Raw genomic sequence first — 15,173 nt, forward strand, 5'->3', positions numbered from 1 at the left:
GGCATATTTTGCAAGTTACTGCATTCTGTTCGACATCCTCCTTGGGAAATCCAAACACACTGTTTGTGAAGTTATAGTTGATTATGATGGATGCCCCTCCCTCCACAACAAAGAGGGTGTCTTCTCCTGAATCCAAACTGGGAGCTGTTCCCACTGGGAGGAGACTGGAAACTGAAGGCTCTACCTCCTGTTTAAATATTCTAGGAACCACAAGTAAACCAGCAGTCTGAGCGCAAAGTGCTGGACTGGGGTGATACGGTCCCATAAGGTCTGTATGGGTCCTGATTACAGTAGTCCAAACTAGATGTAATAACTGCATGAACTAGTATCGGGTTAGACACCACGTTTTTTAACATTTTATTTGAATTTAAAATAACACCAATACAAGGATCAAAGGAACAAGAATCCCTGTTTTGGACAGGTTATATTTGTTAGTGTGGTTTATGTGTATTTGTAATTGTTTATTACTTGTTGTCTTTTAATGTGCAGGTTGGATACCATAATTGGCAGAATCAAAACACACTGATGCAGAAATGGGGAAATATGATACAAAAATATTGTAACATAAAGAAAAGACGTCACTAACATTACTGCTTTGCAAATGTTGAGTGGCTTGTCAAGCAGTTAATAGTGAAGTAACACAGCCTACCAATATCTGCTTCCACCAGCTATACCAGCGCTATGTGGCCCTGTGTTGGTGGTTCCACTTGGGCTACAGACGCATTTCATTAAACCTTCTGTTAATGCATTTTCCTAAATAAATCTTTACTTTGTAAAGATTTGCACATTTTAACTATACGGATTATTTAGGACTGTAGCAGGCGCTCATAATGTGAGGTTGATCACAAGTTTCACTCTGTGTGAGCGAAACTTGCACACTGTTTTGTCAGGATAAGGTCCGTTCCACTATTAATCGAATGCATTTTCGTGTGTTAGCCTCGTTTTTTCAGAACGATCATTAAATGATTGATTTGTTCATCTTTGTTTCATTTCCAGCCTTTTAAATCATTGCTTCATTCTCCATTTCAGAAACACATTAAGGTCGTAGCAAAAATAAAATTAGCACCAGCGTTGCTGATATGACAGGAATGCACTGCAGAATGTGTTCACAGCTTTCACTTGAGCTCATGAACACCTTCCTCGTGTCGTCTCTCCGTCTGCACGATCAGATTACAATGTGGGATCTAGCCAATGGGAAGCTTCTGAGGACCATCACTGATGCCCACCCTCCTGGGACAGCCATTCTCCATGTGAAGGTCCATGCACACACACACACTTGCAAAGTCAGCTTTGTTTTGTTGTTGTCACCAAACGTCACCCCTCCACTACTATTACTAAGGAAACATTTGTAACAAAGGTTGTATTTTTCTACCTGCGGCTCAGAGATGGGTCTTTCTGTCTAACTTCTGTCCTGAGTTCTTCTTTTGCCTTTCTTGTTATTGCAGTTCACAGATGACCCAACTATTGCCGTGTGCAATGACAGTGGAGGATCTGTTTTTGAGCTGGCTTTCAGGTGAACGACTCGACTTTAAATGAAAAGTAACAGAAATGTTATTTTCAACCATCAGGTTTTATGTTCCTGAGCAGTTTTTACCCCTCAGCACTGAAAAGCTGATGGAGTATTGTTGGCATAGCTGGAAAATGAGGGTTTTCTAATTGATACCATAGGTGCATCTACTAAAAATCTCAGATGAGTTAGTAACTTTAACCTCGAGGTCAGAGGTCAAGTTTTTCAAAGATCTTGTGATAACTGAAGAAGGAGGTGACCTCGCATTTTCACACTTATACCATACGTACATCTACGAGGAGGCTGAGGGGAGGATACTTTTTGTAACTGAGGTGCTGAAAGAACTTTTTGGTCTTCTACCTCTTAAATGAACACATTTAATCCCACCAGCAACAAGTGTTGCCGTTTTAACTCGACTCTGATTCGGTGATTTTTTTATGTTCATCTTTCTCATTGGTTCCCCTGCTTTCCCCTCGTTTGTTCTCAGGAGGGTGATGGGGATGCGGTCATGTGACTCTCGATGTCTCTTCAGTGGTTCTAAAGGGGAGGTGTGCTGTATCGAACCTTTGCGTTCTCCTCCGGACTTCAGAGACCATCCCATCACGCACTACTCTCTGCTTGCTATGGCATCTCTCACTAAGGTGTGCAGATGCCAAAGGTCGTCCGCAGGTCATAATCGTGTTCTCATCCGTGCAGCATCAGGTTCTGATGGTTTTGTCTTTTCACCCCAGATTCTAGTCATTGGATTAAAGCCCTCCCTGAAAGTCTGGATGACATTTCCTTACAATAAGGTATGAAGTGCGGTTTGCATGTATGAGTCAGATCCACTGACGCGATGAGGCATCGTGTCAGATGTGATGGCACTACTTTATTGTGCTGTAATTAAAGGATACAAATGTTTCAATTTCATTTACCATGAACTGTAATCAAGAGACAGAGCGGAGCTATCGAGTCCTTGTTTACAGGCAGGCACAATGAGAACTGCCCAGAGGTCCTGAAAGACTCGTTCCAGCTCGAATCGCCTTCTGCTGGAGCGTGTGCTCTGTCTCTCTGACAGTCAGCACGTAGGAGACGTTAAAATCAACAGCTTTGATACTTTGAACAGAGTCGGCTCAGTTTCATACTCAGCATCATCATTCATTTCTTAACTTGCCAACATGTCCGAAGTGACTCAGCTGCTGTTTTTAGCATTTTTTTGCTTTGCAACTAGAAAGTTGGATTTCTATCTGGTGGTGTTACGAGCCACTGGTCCCTGTTCAAAATATGTGTCTTTCCCAGTACAGTGGATGTGCTTCTACATGCTCCTCTCCTTTTTGTTCCTTCTTAGTTAAAGAAGTTAAAGGTTGGATCTTATTCCAAAAACGTGTCTACGTTTTATTTAGTATCACGTCACAGTTAAGCGGGACAGGCCAGAGTTTTCCCCCAACAAAGTGGTGATGGGAACGTGGCACGACCTCAGAGGCGCTCCGTGAGATTTGTTTCCGATGTCGTGTTATGTTCTCCTTTGTTAGTCGGATCCATCCAGCGTTCCTCAGCTGGCCTGGCAGTTTGTTGCTGTCCAGAAGATGGTCAATCCAGTCCTGGCTTTTTGCAAAGGAGATACCGTCCACTTCCTCTTGGTAGGTGCTGAACTGTGATATATCAAAGCTTTCAGTAGATGTAAATCATTACTATGTTAAAGCTACGAGGATACAAGCTGACACTAAATAATGTTGGACTGAATATTTCCCAGACGTCTGATTTCTGAAGTGCGTAAACACTTCCATCAAAGAGCAGTTATCCCGGGATCACGTTTCTCTCCTCCACCACTCTTTGTTCAGGTAAAGAAAGAGGAATCGGGGACGATCCACGTCATCAAACAGAGACAATTCCAGCTCAGCTGTGACATCATCAGCCTAAGTGTAAGTACCCCGAGAAGATGCTCAACAGTGGCACATACTCACTCATGCACAGGTCAGCAGAGGAGTGCTGGATGCATTTAGGAGTTTAAACCTTTCAGGATGGTTTATTCTTGTAAAATACGATCACTCCTGATGATAGCGTTTTCTGGAGTGAACCTCTGGTTTATTAGAAAGTTCCATTCTGCTGTTTTCCTGGGACAAAGACTTTCTGGTGCAGATAATATAAAACGCTGAGCTGACATCACTATTGGAGAAACCTCAGTCCCCGTCATCAAAAAGAGTCTTCAGTAGTGAAACAGGACAAACACCAGCTCAGTGCCAGAGTCCTGGGAGCCTGAGGATCCTCTGCAGGATCTTTGCTGTTCCCAGGACTGCGCTTTTCTGGAAAGAGATCTCAGATGTTGTTCCTGGGATCTGCTGGAGCCACCTGCCCAGTTTGCAGGTCACTGGCCCAAGTGGCCCGATTACCACTGGGACCACTGCTGCATTCACCTCCACGTCTTCCAGAGCTCCTCTCTCAGCCCTCGGAGCTTCTTGAGCTTGTCCTGTTCCTTTTTCCTGATGTTGCTATCACTCGGTATCACGACTGTCGTCTTCCTCTGTCGTCCACAAACTGCTACGTTTGGTTGGTCGGTCTGTCGCTGGTGGGATTCTGGGCGTCAGTGGTACGTACTGTGCAGGGCCTGTGCATCCACGATGGTTCCTCTTCTTCCTTCTCATGTTTCTGCTGCCTGCATAAAAACTCTGTTTAAGTTTAATCACAGCGTGTTTAGCCAATGTAAAAATGTACTTTGTTGTTTGGGCTAGTGAGTTAGAATATGAGTGCAGACTTGTTTATAGTTAAACATGTGTATTGTCTGATTATGGATTATTTTTATATGATTGAGGGAAAGCTGGATCTGTAGCCAATTCAAATGAACTCTCAAATATCCAGCCAGGATTGTTCCAGAAACGCGTTGATGGCTGCCAGAGTAGTGTGGTTGAGGTGCAGGTGCGGTGGGACATTTATCGAAGTGACATTACGATGGTGTTTGAATCTATTTGAACCTGTGTGTAAACTTCTTGTGTAGGTTAAGAAAAATGCCAAATACATTTTAACTTGTGCATCTCATTTTTAATGCTGTACAATCATTGCACCCGTCAGAGTCATGGGCATTTATATGACCCTCTGTCTGTTTCCTGCTGTACCTCTGTGTCTCTGCAGTGGATTAACAGCCGTACGCTGGTCCTGGTGGACAGCCACGAAAAGCTGCACGTGGTGGACCGGCCTAGCCAAGAGGTTTTGGAGACTCTGGACTTGGAGCAGGTGCAACTGGTCTATAACAGCCGACATTTCAAATCATTGGCAACTGGAGGAAACGTCTCCCAGGCTCTGGTGAGGGTTTAGTTTGTAAGGCATGGTCAGCGTTTGAGGCTTTTATTTGAGATGTTGATAGTTCGTGTTTTTTGGGAATCTGAGATTCAAAACTCATGAAAATGTTAGTCAAAACCCTGCTACAGTTCTCTGTTAGTAATAATGCAGCAAAAAACCAACAAAAACAAAATTCAGCCTTTGAAGAAACCACAAAACAAGCCACTTTGTCCAGAGAATAAGTTACCGCATTTTCAAGATTCAGATGTGGAACCAAAAATTAACCGACCTTATCATTCATTTGGTATCCAGGTAACCAGATTTATAACAAGTTTCTGGAATATTTAACTGTCTTTTATTTTATTGATAATGATGACATGTTGTCATGGCAACTGCTGTGTGGCAGGCAGGATGAAGGACCCGAACGCAGGACTCAGAAACAGGAAGTTAAAGTTAAGGTGCAGCTTTATTGCTGGGAAAAACTCCACATTAGAAATAAACATTTACAAAAAACAAAACAAACCTCAAACGCAAAACTAGAAACTAAACTGGGCACTGGAACCTGAGAGAAAGAAACTGGAGCAACACAAACCAGGACTGCGAGCTAGAACACTCTCAGGAAGACGAAGGGAGAAAACGCAGCACGAAGAGCCTCTGGGGACCGAAATACAGGTAGGATCACGAGAGGATGGGAAACAGGAAGAAACGCAGCTCAGGCAACTCGGACATGATGAGACGAAGGAAGGCACAACACTGATGTAGGACAGAGACTATCAAAATAAGACAGGAGATACGACACGTAGGCACAGACTCAGAGACACGAGCGAACACGACGACATAACGACATGGTGACAGAGGGAACATAGAGACGAGATTGACTAGACAAGAGACGTGGGACCAGGACAGGTGCAGGGAAAACACGGCACCGTCAAAATAAAACAGGAAGCACACGACAGACACACGGACTTGATAGTGAACAGAGGGAACACGGAGCACAGGGACAGGAGTGACACGAGGTTCAGTGGCTTTCACTCGGCATCATGAGCACAGCAGTTATCAGTAAATGTAGCTCTACAGGTCAGCACAGGACGTTTAGATAGTTGCTCATTTAAACACAAAGACACTTCATGATTTTAACATATCGAGTTCTGTTCATGGGCAGCATGGTGGCACGGTGGTTAGCACTGTTGCCGCACAGCAAGAAGGTCCTGAGTTCAATTCCACCATCAGGCCGGGGTCTTCCTGTGTGAAGTTTGCATGTCCCCCCCGTGTCTGCGTGGGTTCCTCCCACCGTCCAAAGACATGCAGCTTGTGGTTAATTGGATAATCCAAATTGCCACTAGGTGTGAATGTGCGAGTGAATGTGAGTGCGAATGGTTGTCTGTCCCTGTGTGTTGGCCCTGCGACAGACTGGCGACCTGTCCAGGGTGTACCCCGCCTCTCGCCCTATGACAGCTGGGATAGGCTCCAGCGCCCCCCGCGACCCTGAAAAGGAGAAGCGGAAGTGAATGGATGGATGGATGGAGTTCTGTTCATGCAAACCTGCAAACAGACTTTGAACCTGAACCTAAAGCGTTACATGAATCAGGTCCTGGTTACCTTCTAGACTCTATTAATTACACCTGCATATCTTCTAAATTCTTGTGATTCAGGATCTGGTCCCAGGATTCCTGAGAAAATAATAATAATGTGTTTGAAAGCATTGTCAGTGAGTTCACCACTGACCTTTTGGCTGTACATCTGTGTTTGTGTTTCAGGCTTTAGTTGGAGAAAAGGCTTGTTACCAATCAGTCTCGAGCTACGCAGGACAGATTGTGTATTTGGGCACCAAGGTACTGTTTTGTACTATTTACCTTTCTGTTGTATACATCTGTTATATCATCACCATGGATGAAAACTTTTGTTATTTATCAATGGAAGCATTTTAGCTCAGGCTCAGTGGTTTGGAGACAAAGTCAGAGAGCTGAAGCTGAAATGGTTTGGACATGTGCAGAGGTGGGAGAGTGGATTTACTGGACGGAGCATGTTGAAGACGGAGCTGCAAGGCAGGTGGAAAAGAGGGAGATCACGGATGAGGCTCGTGGATATAGTGAAGGAGGACATGCAGTCGGTAGTGTGAAAGAGAAGCATGCCATGGGTAGGGTGAGATGGAGGCAGATCTGCCAGAAATGGCAGGTTCAGAGAGCACTGGCTCTCCTGACTGGGTCATGTTGTGTGCCACGAGTTCATCTCTGTGTTCTGTGATCAGAACAGTAATGTTACAAATGACAGTTATTTATTACAGTCACACAAACATAAGAAAACTGCACAAAGTTAATAACTGTCTCCATCCCCGTCTCCAACGCGTGCAACATCTCAACACTGATGAGAATCAGTGGTGACAGGACATCATGTGCAAGTACTTCAGCAGTTCATGAGTGTTTCTCAAAAACAAAGTTAACAAAGACTGAATGACCAAGTCAATCACATCAATCTGGTTCCTTCTTAGATGCGCTGCCCGCTCCGAAAACAAAAACATCTGTGACAGATGTTATAAAAAGGCGTTTGTGGTTGTAACCGGACTGCTGCTGTTAATGAGGATGTGAATACTGATGGAAGTGTGCAGGCTGTACTCTGCTGACTGCTCAGGTGTGACTTTGGCTCATTCTTCCATTCAAACAGTGTTCAAACCCTGAAGGTGCCTCTTCTGTGAATTAGCTTCAGTGTTGAGGAAATGCAGCATTAAGACAGTCTTCCCGCCTCATCTGTCAGACCTGATAAAGATAAATTTTGAACCTTTACTCAGCGATATGAGAATATTGATCGTTGGTCTCAGATGTATCTGTGGGGAAAGGTAAACGTAATCAAAATGGTATGTACACCTAAGTTCAACTATTTGTTGCAGGCTCTACCAATTCATGTTCCTTTGAAATACATCAAACAGTTTGACCAGCTCTGTAAAGCATTTACATGGAGTAATAAAAAGCTTAATTGAATCTGAGAAAACGGCAGAAACCAGTGGACAGAGGTGGGTTGGGGATGCCTAATCTACTTTTATATTTTATGCTTTTTCTCTTCGGCATCTGGCACATTGCTTCTTACCCCCTGAGAAAGCACCTCCTTGGTTTTCCATTGAAAGTACTGCTTGCTCGCCATTTACACCATTATATAGCTTATCAACTAATCTGCCCCCCCACGTCCAATCACAGCCGGTATTTTCTCATTTGAAAGAAGTATGGAAAAGAATGTCCAAATTATTCAACTTTGACCCATATCTCAACCAGTCTGCTGGTATTTGGTATAATCCCAAACTTTCTATTGCTAAGCTACCTTTCTTTTGGAAGCTCTGGTTCCAGAGAGGTGTAACAGTGCTGGGGGATCTTTACGAAAACAGTACAGTGGGGCAAAAAAGTATTTAGTCAGCCACCGATTGTGCAAGTTCCCCCACCTAAAATGATGACAGAGGTCAGTAATTTGCACCAGAGGTACACTTCAACTGTGAGAGACAGAATGTGGAAAAAAAATCCATGAATCCACATGGTAGGATTTGTAAAGAATTTATTCGTAAATCAGGGTGGAAAATAAGTATTTGGTCAATAACAAAAATACAACTCAATACTTTGTAACATAACCTTTGTTGGCAATAACAGAGGTCAAACGTTTACTATAGGTCTTTACCAGGTTTGCACACACAGTAGCTGGTATTTTGGCCCATTCCTCCATGCAGATCTTCTCGAGAGCAGTGATGTTTTGGGGCTCTCTCCGAGCAACACGGACTTTCAACTCCCGCCACAGATTTTCTATGGGGTTGAGGTCTGGAGACTGGCTAGGCCACTCCAGGACTTTCAAATGCTTCTTACGGAGCCACTCCTTTGTTGCCCGGGCGGTGTGTTTTGGATCATTGTCATGTTGGAAGACCCAGCCTCGTTTCATCTTCAAAGTTCTCACTGATGGAAGGAGGTTTTGGCTCAAAATCTCACGATACATGGCCCCATTCATTCTGTCCTTAACACGGATCAGTCGTCCTGTCCCCTTGGCAGAAAAAACAGCCCCATAGCATGATGTTTCCACCCCCATGCTTCACAGTAGGTATGGTGTTCTTGGGATGCAACTCAGTATTCTTCTTCCTCCAAACACGACGAGTTGAGTTTATACCAAAAAGTTCTACTTTGGTTTCATCTGACCACATGACATTCTCCCAATCCTCTGCTGTATCATCCATGTGCTCTCTGGCAAACTTCAGACGGGCCTGGACATGCACTGGCTTCAGCAGCGGAACACGTCTGGCACTGCGGGATTTGATTCCCTGCCGTTGTAGTGTGTTACTGATGGTGACCTTTGTTACTTTGGTCCCAGCTCTCTGCAGGTCATTCACCAGGTCCCCCCGTGTGGTTCTGGGATCTTTGCTCACCGTTCTCATGATCATTTTGACCCCACGGGATGAGATCTTGCGTGGAGCCCCAGATCGAGGGAGATTATCAGTGGTCTTGTATGTCTTCCATTTTCTGATGATTGCTCCCACAGTTGATTTTTTCACACCAAGCTGCTTGCCTATTGTAGATTCACTCTTCCCAGTCTGGTGCAGGTCTACAATACTTTTCCTGGTGTCCTTCGAAAGCTCTTTGGTCTTGGCCATGGCGGCGTTTGGAGTCTGACTGTTTGAGGCTGTGGACAGGTGTCTTTTATACAGATGATGAGTTCAAACAGGTGCCATTCATACAGGTAACGAGTGGGGGACAGAAAAGCTTCTTACAGAAGACGTTACAGGTCTGTGAGAGCCAGAGATTTTCCTTGTTTGAGGTGACCAAATACTTATTTTCCACCCTGATTTACGAATAAATTCTTTACAAATCCTACCATGTGAATTCATGGATTTTTTTTTCACATTCTGTCTCTCACAGTTGAAGTGTACCTCTGGTGCAAATTACTGACCTCTGTCATCATTTTAAGTGGGGGAACTTGCACAATCGGTGGCTGACTAAATACTTTTTTGCCCCACTGTATGTTTAAATCATTTGGAAAACTTGCAGAAGAATTTGATTTACCTAGGCAGGGATTTTGGAAAAACCTGCAACGAAGCCATTTGATGGCCAATACATTTGGTTTATCTGCAAAGTTCCCTTTAAATGGTAAATGGCCTGTATTTGTATGGCGCTTTTACTAGTCCCCACTAGGGACCCCAAAGCGCTTTACACACCCAGTCATCCACCCATTCACACACACATTCACACACTGGTGGAGGCAGCTACAGGTGTAGCCACAGCTGCCCTGGGGCAGACTGACAGAGGCGAGGCTGCCGTATCGCGCCATCGGCCCCTCTGGCCATCACCAGCAGGCGGTAGGTGAAGTGTCTTGCTCAAGGACACAACGACCGAGACGGTCCGAGCCGGGGCTCGAACCGGCAACCTGCCGATTACAAGGCGAACAAAACGCTTTTATTAGCTTCTGATCCTAACACACTGTCCCTCAAAAGAACGTGGGAAATGGACTTAACAGCTTTACAGTGGAGGAATGGCATCCTCAGGAATATGAAAAAAATGTCACGTGAACTGCGTTCAAGATTGTTCCAATTTCAGATTTTAAATAGAGTATACTGGACACCCTCACGGTTGCACAGGGTGGGTCTAGCGACTGACGATGCATGCTGGAAGTGCCAGCAGGGAAGTGGCACACTTTTACATTTGCTTTGGGGGTGCGTCAAAGTCCAAGATCATTGGATTCATATTCACACCGTAGTAGAGAAGGTTGTAGGTCAAGGTCCCATTCATGAACAGTCTTTACGTATTAGGAGACCCTTCAGCTTTGAGTCACTTACCCACTCCTCTTGCTCATTGGGTACAAACGGCGATTATGCTGGAGAGGAAGCCGTTGGTGAAAGAGTGGCGGCCTCATCGACTCTTTGGGACAAGTGGCAGCTTACGAAAGATTATAGACTGCTGAATAGACTGGACGACTATATCGACAAATGGGCTAACTACTTTTTTATGTTAAGGCCGGACTAAATAGGATAGCTGTAGTTGGGTCTATGTGAAACATTGGCATCATTGTGTATTTATGTTGTTTTGGACCTTTTTTTTTTTTGGATGGAAATATGCATCGATTCTCAATTTGTTTTGTTGTTGTGACTGGGAATGTCCACTCTGTCTTCTGGTTTGTTTGTTTGTTTGTTTGTTGTTGTTTTAATATTAAAATCTAATAAAGTTTGAGACATAAAAGAAAAAGACAGTCATTGTCCTCGGTGGACTATGACTAGGACCTGTCAATTATGTATACATTGTATATTTTTGGGGTTTTGAGGTTTAATAATCAGAAGAGTTTCATATTTCAGAGAAGAGCACACACTGAGCGTGTCCCATTTGACTGTCTAATGTTATGCTGTCTCACCCCTCAGTCAGCTCACATTATGACTCTACGGAACTGGAGAGAGGTGGGTGTGACACTTTAAGTATCTGTCCATTAACACCAACAATCACTGTTTAATTAGAATTGCGTAGGCCTGACCTTGACCTTTGCCCTTCCCTGTCTCTGCTTATATGTCCAGCGTATTGACTGCTTGATGAAGCAGGAACATTTTGTTGAAGCCCTCTCTTTGGCCTGGTCCTTTCACGAGGGAGCTGCTAAGGCTGTGGTTGGTGGGTATAATTCATTTCACTCCTCTGTCATCGATATTACAGCCACACATTACACTTGCCTGCGATATCTATACCGAGCGCTCCGATGACCACTAGAACCACCGTCACCTTCACCCTCCACATCTTCTCCACCTCTTCTCTGAGTCCTTGGTGTTTCTCCAGCTTCTCGTGTTCCTTCTTGCTGATGTTGCTGTCACTCTATCACTACAGCCGTCTTCCTCTTCTTGTCCACCGCTACTATGTCCGGTTGGTCAGCCACCACTGTTTTGTCCGTCTGTATCTGGAAGTCCCACAGGATCTTAGCTCGGTCATTCTCCACCACCCTTGGGGGCGTCTCCCAGTTTGACCTCCAGGCCATACACACACGTAGATGTTTCTGGGGCATCTTTACACGGCCTGCACCTGGTGTCTTGCCTGGTGTGATAGACCCCACCCTCTATGGATCGTCGAGTCAAGCAGTGTTTTACTGTCAGCACAACGATATAGGCTCAGATATACAGTAGGACAAGTGTCGTTGTCCTGGAAAATGAAAAAACTCAAATATACACAAATACAACTGTGAAGAGATAAGATAAACTAAGAATAGGTACAACAGTGTTGTGTAGAATAAGAAATAAAAAGAATGAGAATAAATAAATACAATAATACAGAGTCGAACAGTGCGGTTCAGAATGGTGCAAGTATTGGAAATGAGAGTGTCATGTAGTCCAAGAAGTGTGTTTGGAGGGCAGCATGGTGTTCAGGAGCCGACTGCTCGGGGGAAAACGAGCACTCGTGATGCTGCAGAGTCGTCTTCTGGATGGAAGAGGAGTAAACGGTTGGTGGGAGGGGCCATGTCGGTCAGCCACGATGCTAGTGGCTTTCAGAATGTAGCGTGAGGTGTAAGTATCCTGTAGACTGGATAGAGAGCTGCCAGTAATGCGCTCAGCCGTCTGCACAGTCCTCTCGAGGGCACTCCACCAACGCAGCAGTCTCTGGATGATGCATGCTCGTCCGTACACATTTAATGCCCAGTAATTCACACAGATCTTTCAAAATGTAAGACATAGAAAGGTGCCCTGACCACTCCAACTTTAAGACTATCTGAAATGGCACCTTTTGGTATCTCCATTGACAGTAAAAGGCAGACGTGGAATGATATGTGATTAACTAATTGGCATTCCAGAAATGTGCACAGCTGGTGCCCATTCTGCTTGGATGCCAGTAGGATCGTGTGATAATCCAGATTTTGGTCATATCCAGTGTGACCAGCCATCAGTTATGATATGTGTATCCTGGATTTCACTGCCATTTGTCTTGGGGCTATGAAGTTTGTTAAATCTATAAGCGTGTTTCAAATGCTGTCTGCAAGTTTAAAAACCTACATTGAATTAATTAAAATTACACAAGAAATTTTACGATCTTTTGTCTTCATTTTAGTGTCAGAAGCTTTGATGACCCACTTTGTTGAATATTACTCAGTAAGATTATACTGTCAACTTAAAGATGAAGGGACTGATGGCTACTAAGCCTTTTTCTTCAAACTGAGCCTCATTCATCTGATCACACACATTCATAGAGGCACTCTTTTCTATACTTAAGTGGTTTATCTGAAATTCACGGTCACACAGTCAGCTGATTCACCAACTTTCCGATTGGTAGACAACCTGAGCCAACGCTGCCCCAAAGATAAAATAGCAGACCTAAAAGGTTATCCATCCACCTATCCTCTTCCCTCATCCTATCAGGTCACACCTCAGACAGGGCTAAGCTATGGGCAATTTAGATTCACGTGCGTGTGTGTGTTCACGTACGCCCTCTGTAGCAGCAGGCAGTAATCCACCAGGACTGGAACTACATCCTGAGAGAAACACAAAGAGAGGGTGGGGTTGGTAGAGAATTACTTCAAATGTTAAACATTCATGTCAACAAAACAGAGCTGATTAAACAGTAACAATCAGCATCTTAACTCTTTCAGCTACATACACATAGCCCATAGGTAAATCATGTTGGCTGCTTTATGAATACCAGCAAGGACAGAGAGAATGGAAACACTGGAAAACTCTCCGCTCTCTATGTGCAGACCTCTCTGCATTGACACTTGTTATTAACCTCTGTCTCTCTTCCACAGCATGTCTTTATCCTGTCTTCCTTCTCTCACCCCAACCAATCACAGCAGATGGCCCCGCCCCTCCCTGAGCCTGGTTCTGCTGGAGGTTTCTTCCTGTTAAAAGGGAGTTTTTCCTTCCCACTGTGGCCAAAGTGTTTGCTGATCGGGGGTCATATGAGTGTTGGGCTTTTCTCTGTATTATTGTAGGGTCTAATTTACAAGCCTTGAGGCGACTGTTGTTGTGATTTGGTGCTGTATAAAAAAACTGAACTGATTTGAATTGGAAATCACTTTTTTTCGAACAACATGGGTAAATTTCTGTATCCTAAAAATGTTGCACAGCCACTGGCCACCAGATGGAGCATCACTGTTGAGAAACACCATCAATCTGTTAGTCTAGGCCTGATCTTTTTCTTAACACCGTCAGAATGCCATCCTGGATACAAGAGGCGGAAATGAGCCTTCTCTGAAAGGTGGATGGGCTCTGCCTGAGCAGAGGGTGAGGACTTCAGTCAGTTGGGAGGGGCTCAGAGTGAGCCAGGTGGGGCTGTAGCCTCTTGGGTGGGTGATGGCAAGGCATGTACTCCCGGGACACACTGGAGGGATTACACATGTGCAGTCCAACTTCAGATAAGTGGGGAAAAATGATGCTGCACGATTTATGTTTCGTTATTTTACCATTTAACTTTTATTTCATTCATTTTTGAGCAATGTGCATCATTCATAATGCACCGGCACACTTTTTAGTCTTTATTTATTTTTTACACATCTTTGTGGTATCATGCTTTCGTGTTATAGATTATATCAGTTCTGTTTAGAGTATAATGTTGGTACGATGCGAGGTGCTGCACATTTAGCAAGCGTGGGGTTAATGGATTTGTCTTTGTCCATTAAACTCTTCTGGAACTGAAGCTGATATCTGAGTGTTTCTTAGTCTGTCTCATTTTTCTTTGAGTCAACTAAGAAGTTCGTTGGAACGTCCCTAGCTCTAATTATAATACTCTGAAACCAGGGAATCTTTTTTTTCTACAAAACACAGAACTTGAGGCCAATATGTTTGATGAACTCAGATCCTGAATAATAAGATGTAAAACCAGAAACTGTTCAGACTCGTCAGTTTAATACAAAGTGGACTGATCGGTTGGACGCCAGTACCATGCTACTGTACTAACTTTGTGGCTACACACTTGTGTTCTCTAAGGCAGTTTAGTTTACCTGGAAATGTTGCTCCATTACTTGGATTTTGCCTTGTTCTGGACACTTTTTCAAAGCATGCTCAGCAAACTGGAAAAGGATCTCGATCATCTGTAGACACGGTGAGTTTAGAAAGCTAAAATGTCAAAGTAAAAGTAGATTTGATGCAACAGACAACGTTTATCTTTTCTCACCTTGTCACTGACCACTGCCTTCCTCTTCAGAGAATCTCCATACAGGCCTTAAAAACACACAGTTCACAAATTATCTGTCATAAGTAGTATATATATAAGTATAGTATGTATAATATAGTATATATAACAGTATCAGTATAATGTTATGAGTATGGTAACATTTAGCTACAAGCATGCAGTGATACCGTTTGTCATAAACTGGCAGAGGAAACGCCCCCACGGTTGGTGCTGGTGTTGGTCAGGAATTATTCTTTGCAGGCAGCTTATTAGGGTCATGCTCAAGACAGACAACGGATTTGACCAAAGTGCCAAAAGTGTGCATTAAA

General features: G+C 44.0%; 1 protein-coding gene and 1 long non-coding RNA gene across 2 annotated transcripts in view; one reads left to right on the top strand and one right to left on the bottom strand.

Moving 5' to 3' along the window:
• vps8 (VPS8 subunit of CORVET complex) overlaps positions 1–12,690 on the top strand; it is a 42,210-nt gene extending 29,520 nt beyond the window's left edge. Inside the window, exons 9-18 of the mRNA XM_040005073.1 lie at positions 1,170–1,256; positions 1,446–1,513; positions 1,995–2,148; positions 2,239–2,298; positions 3,019–3,126; positions 3,328–3,408; positions 4,613–4,783; positions 6,517–6,591; positions 11,130–11,165; positions 11,280–12,690. Coding sequence (XP_039861007.1) covers positions 1,170–1,256; positions 1,446–1,513; positions 1,995–2,148; positions 2,239–2,298; positions 3,019–3,126; positions 3,328–3,408; positions 4,613–4,783; positions 6,517–6,591; positions 11,130–11,165; positions 11,280–11,459 — 1,020 coding nt within the window. The 3' untranslated portion in view covers positions 11,460–12,690. The remainder of the gene's footprint in view (positions 1–1,169; positions 1,257–1,445; positions 1,514–1,994; positions 2,149–2,238; positions 2,299–3,018; positions 3,127–3,327; positions 3,409–4,612; positions 4,784–6,516; positions 6,592–11,129; positions 11,166–11,279) is intronic.
• A 98-nt stretch (positions 12,691–12,788) lies between these two features.
• On the bottom strand, positions 12,789–15,167 carry LOC120717195. Its single transcript, XR_005692119.1, has 3 exons — positions 14,848–15,167; positions 14,675–14,764; positions 12,789–13,210 (listed from the first exon to the last, which is right to left on the bottom strand). It is a non-coding gene; the product is annotated as an uncharacterized LOC120717195 (long non-coding RNA).
• Positions 15,168–15,173: the final 6 nt, after the last annotated feature.

The sequence above is a fragment of the Simochromis diagramma genome, unplaced genomic scaffold (genome assembly GCF_900408965.1).
Source record: "Simochromis diagramma unplaced genomic scaffold, fSimDia1.1 OVJJ01000309.1, whole genome shotgun sequence".
Classification (NCBI taxonomy): domain Eukaryota; kingdom Metazoa; phylum Chordata; class Actinopteri; order Cichliformes; family Cichlidae; genus Simochromis; species Simochromis diagramma.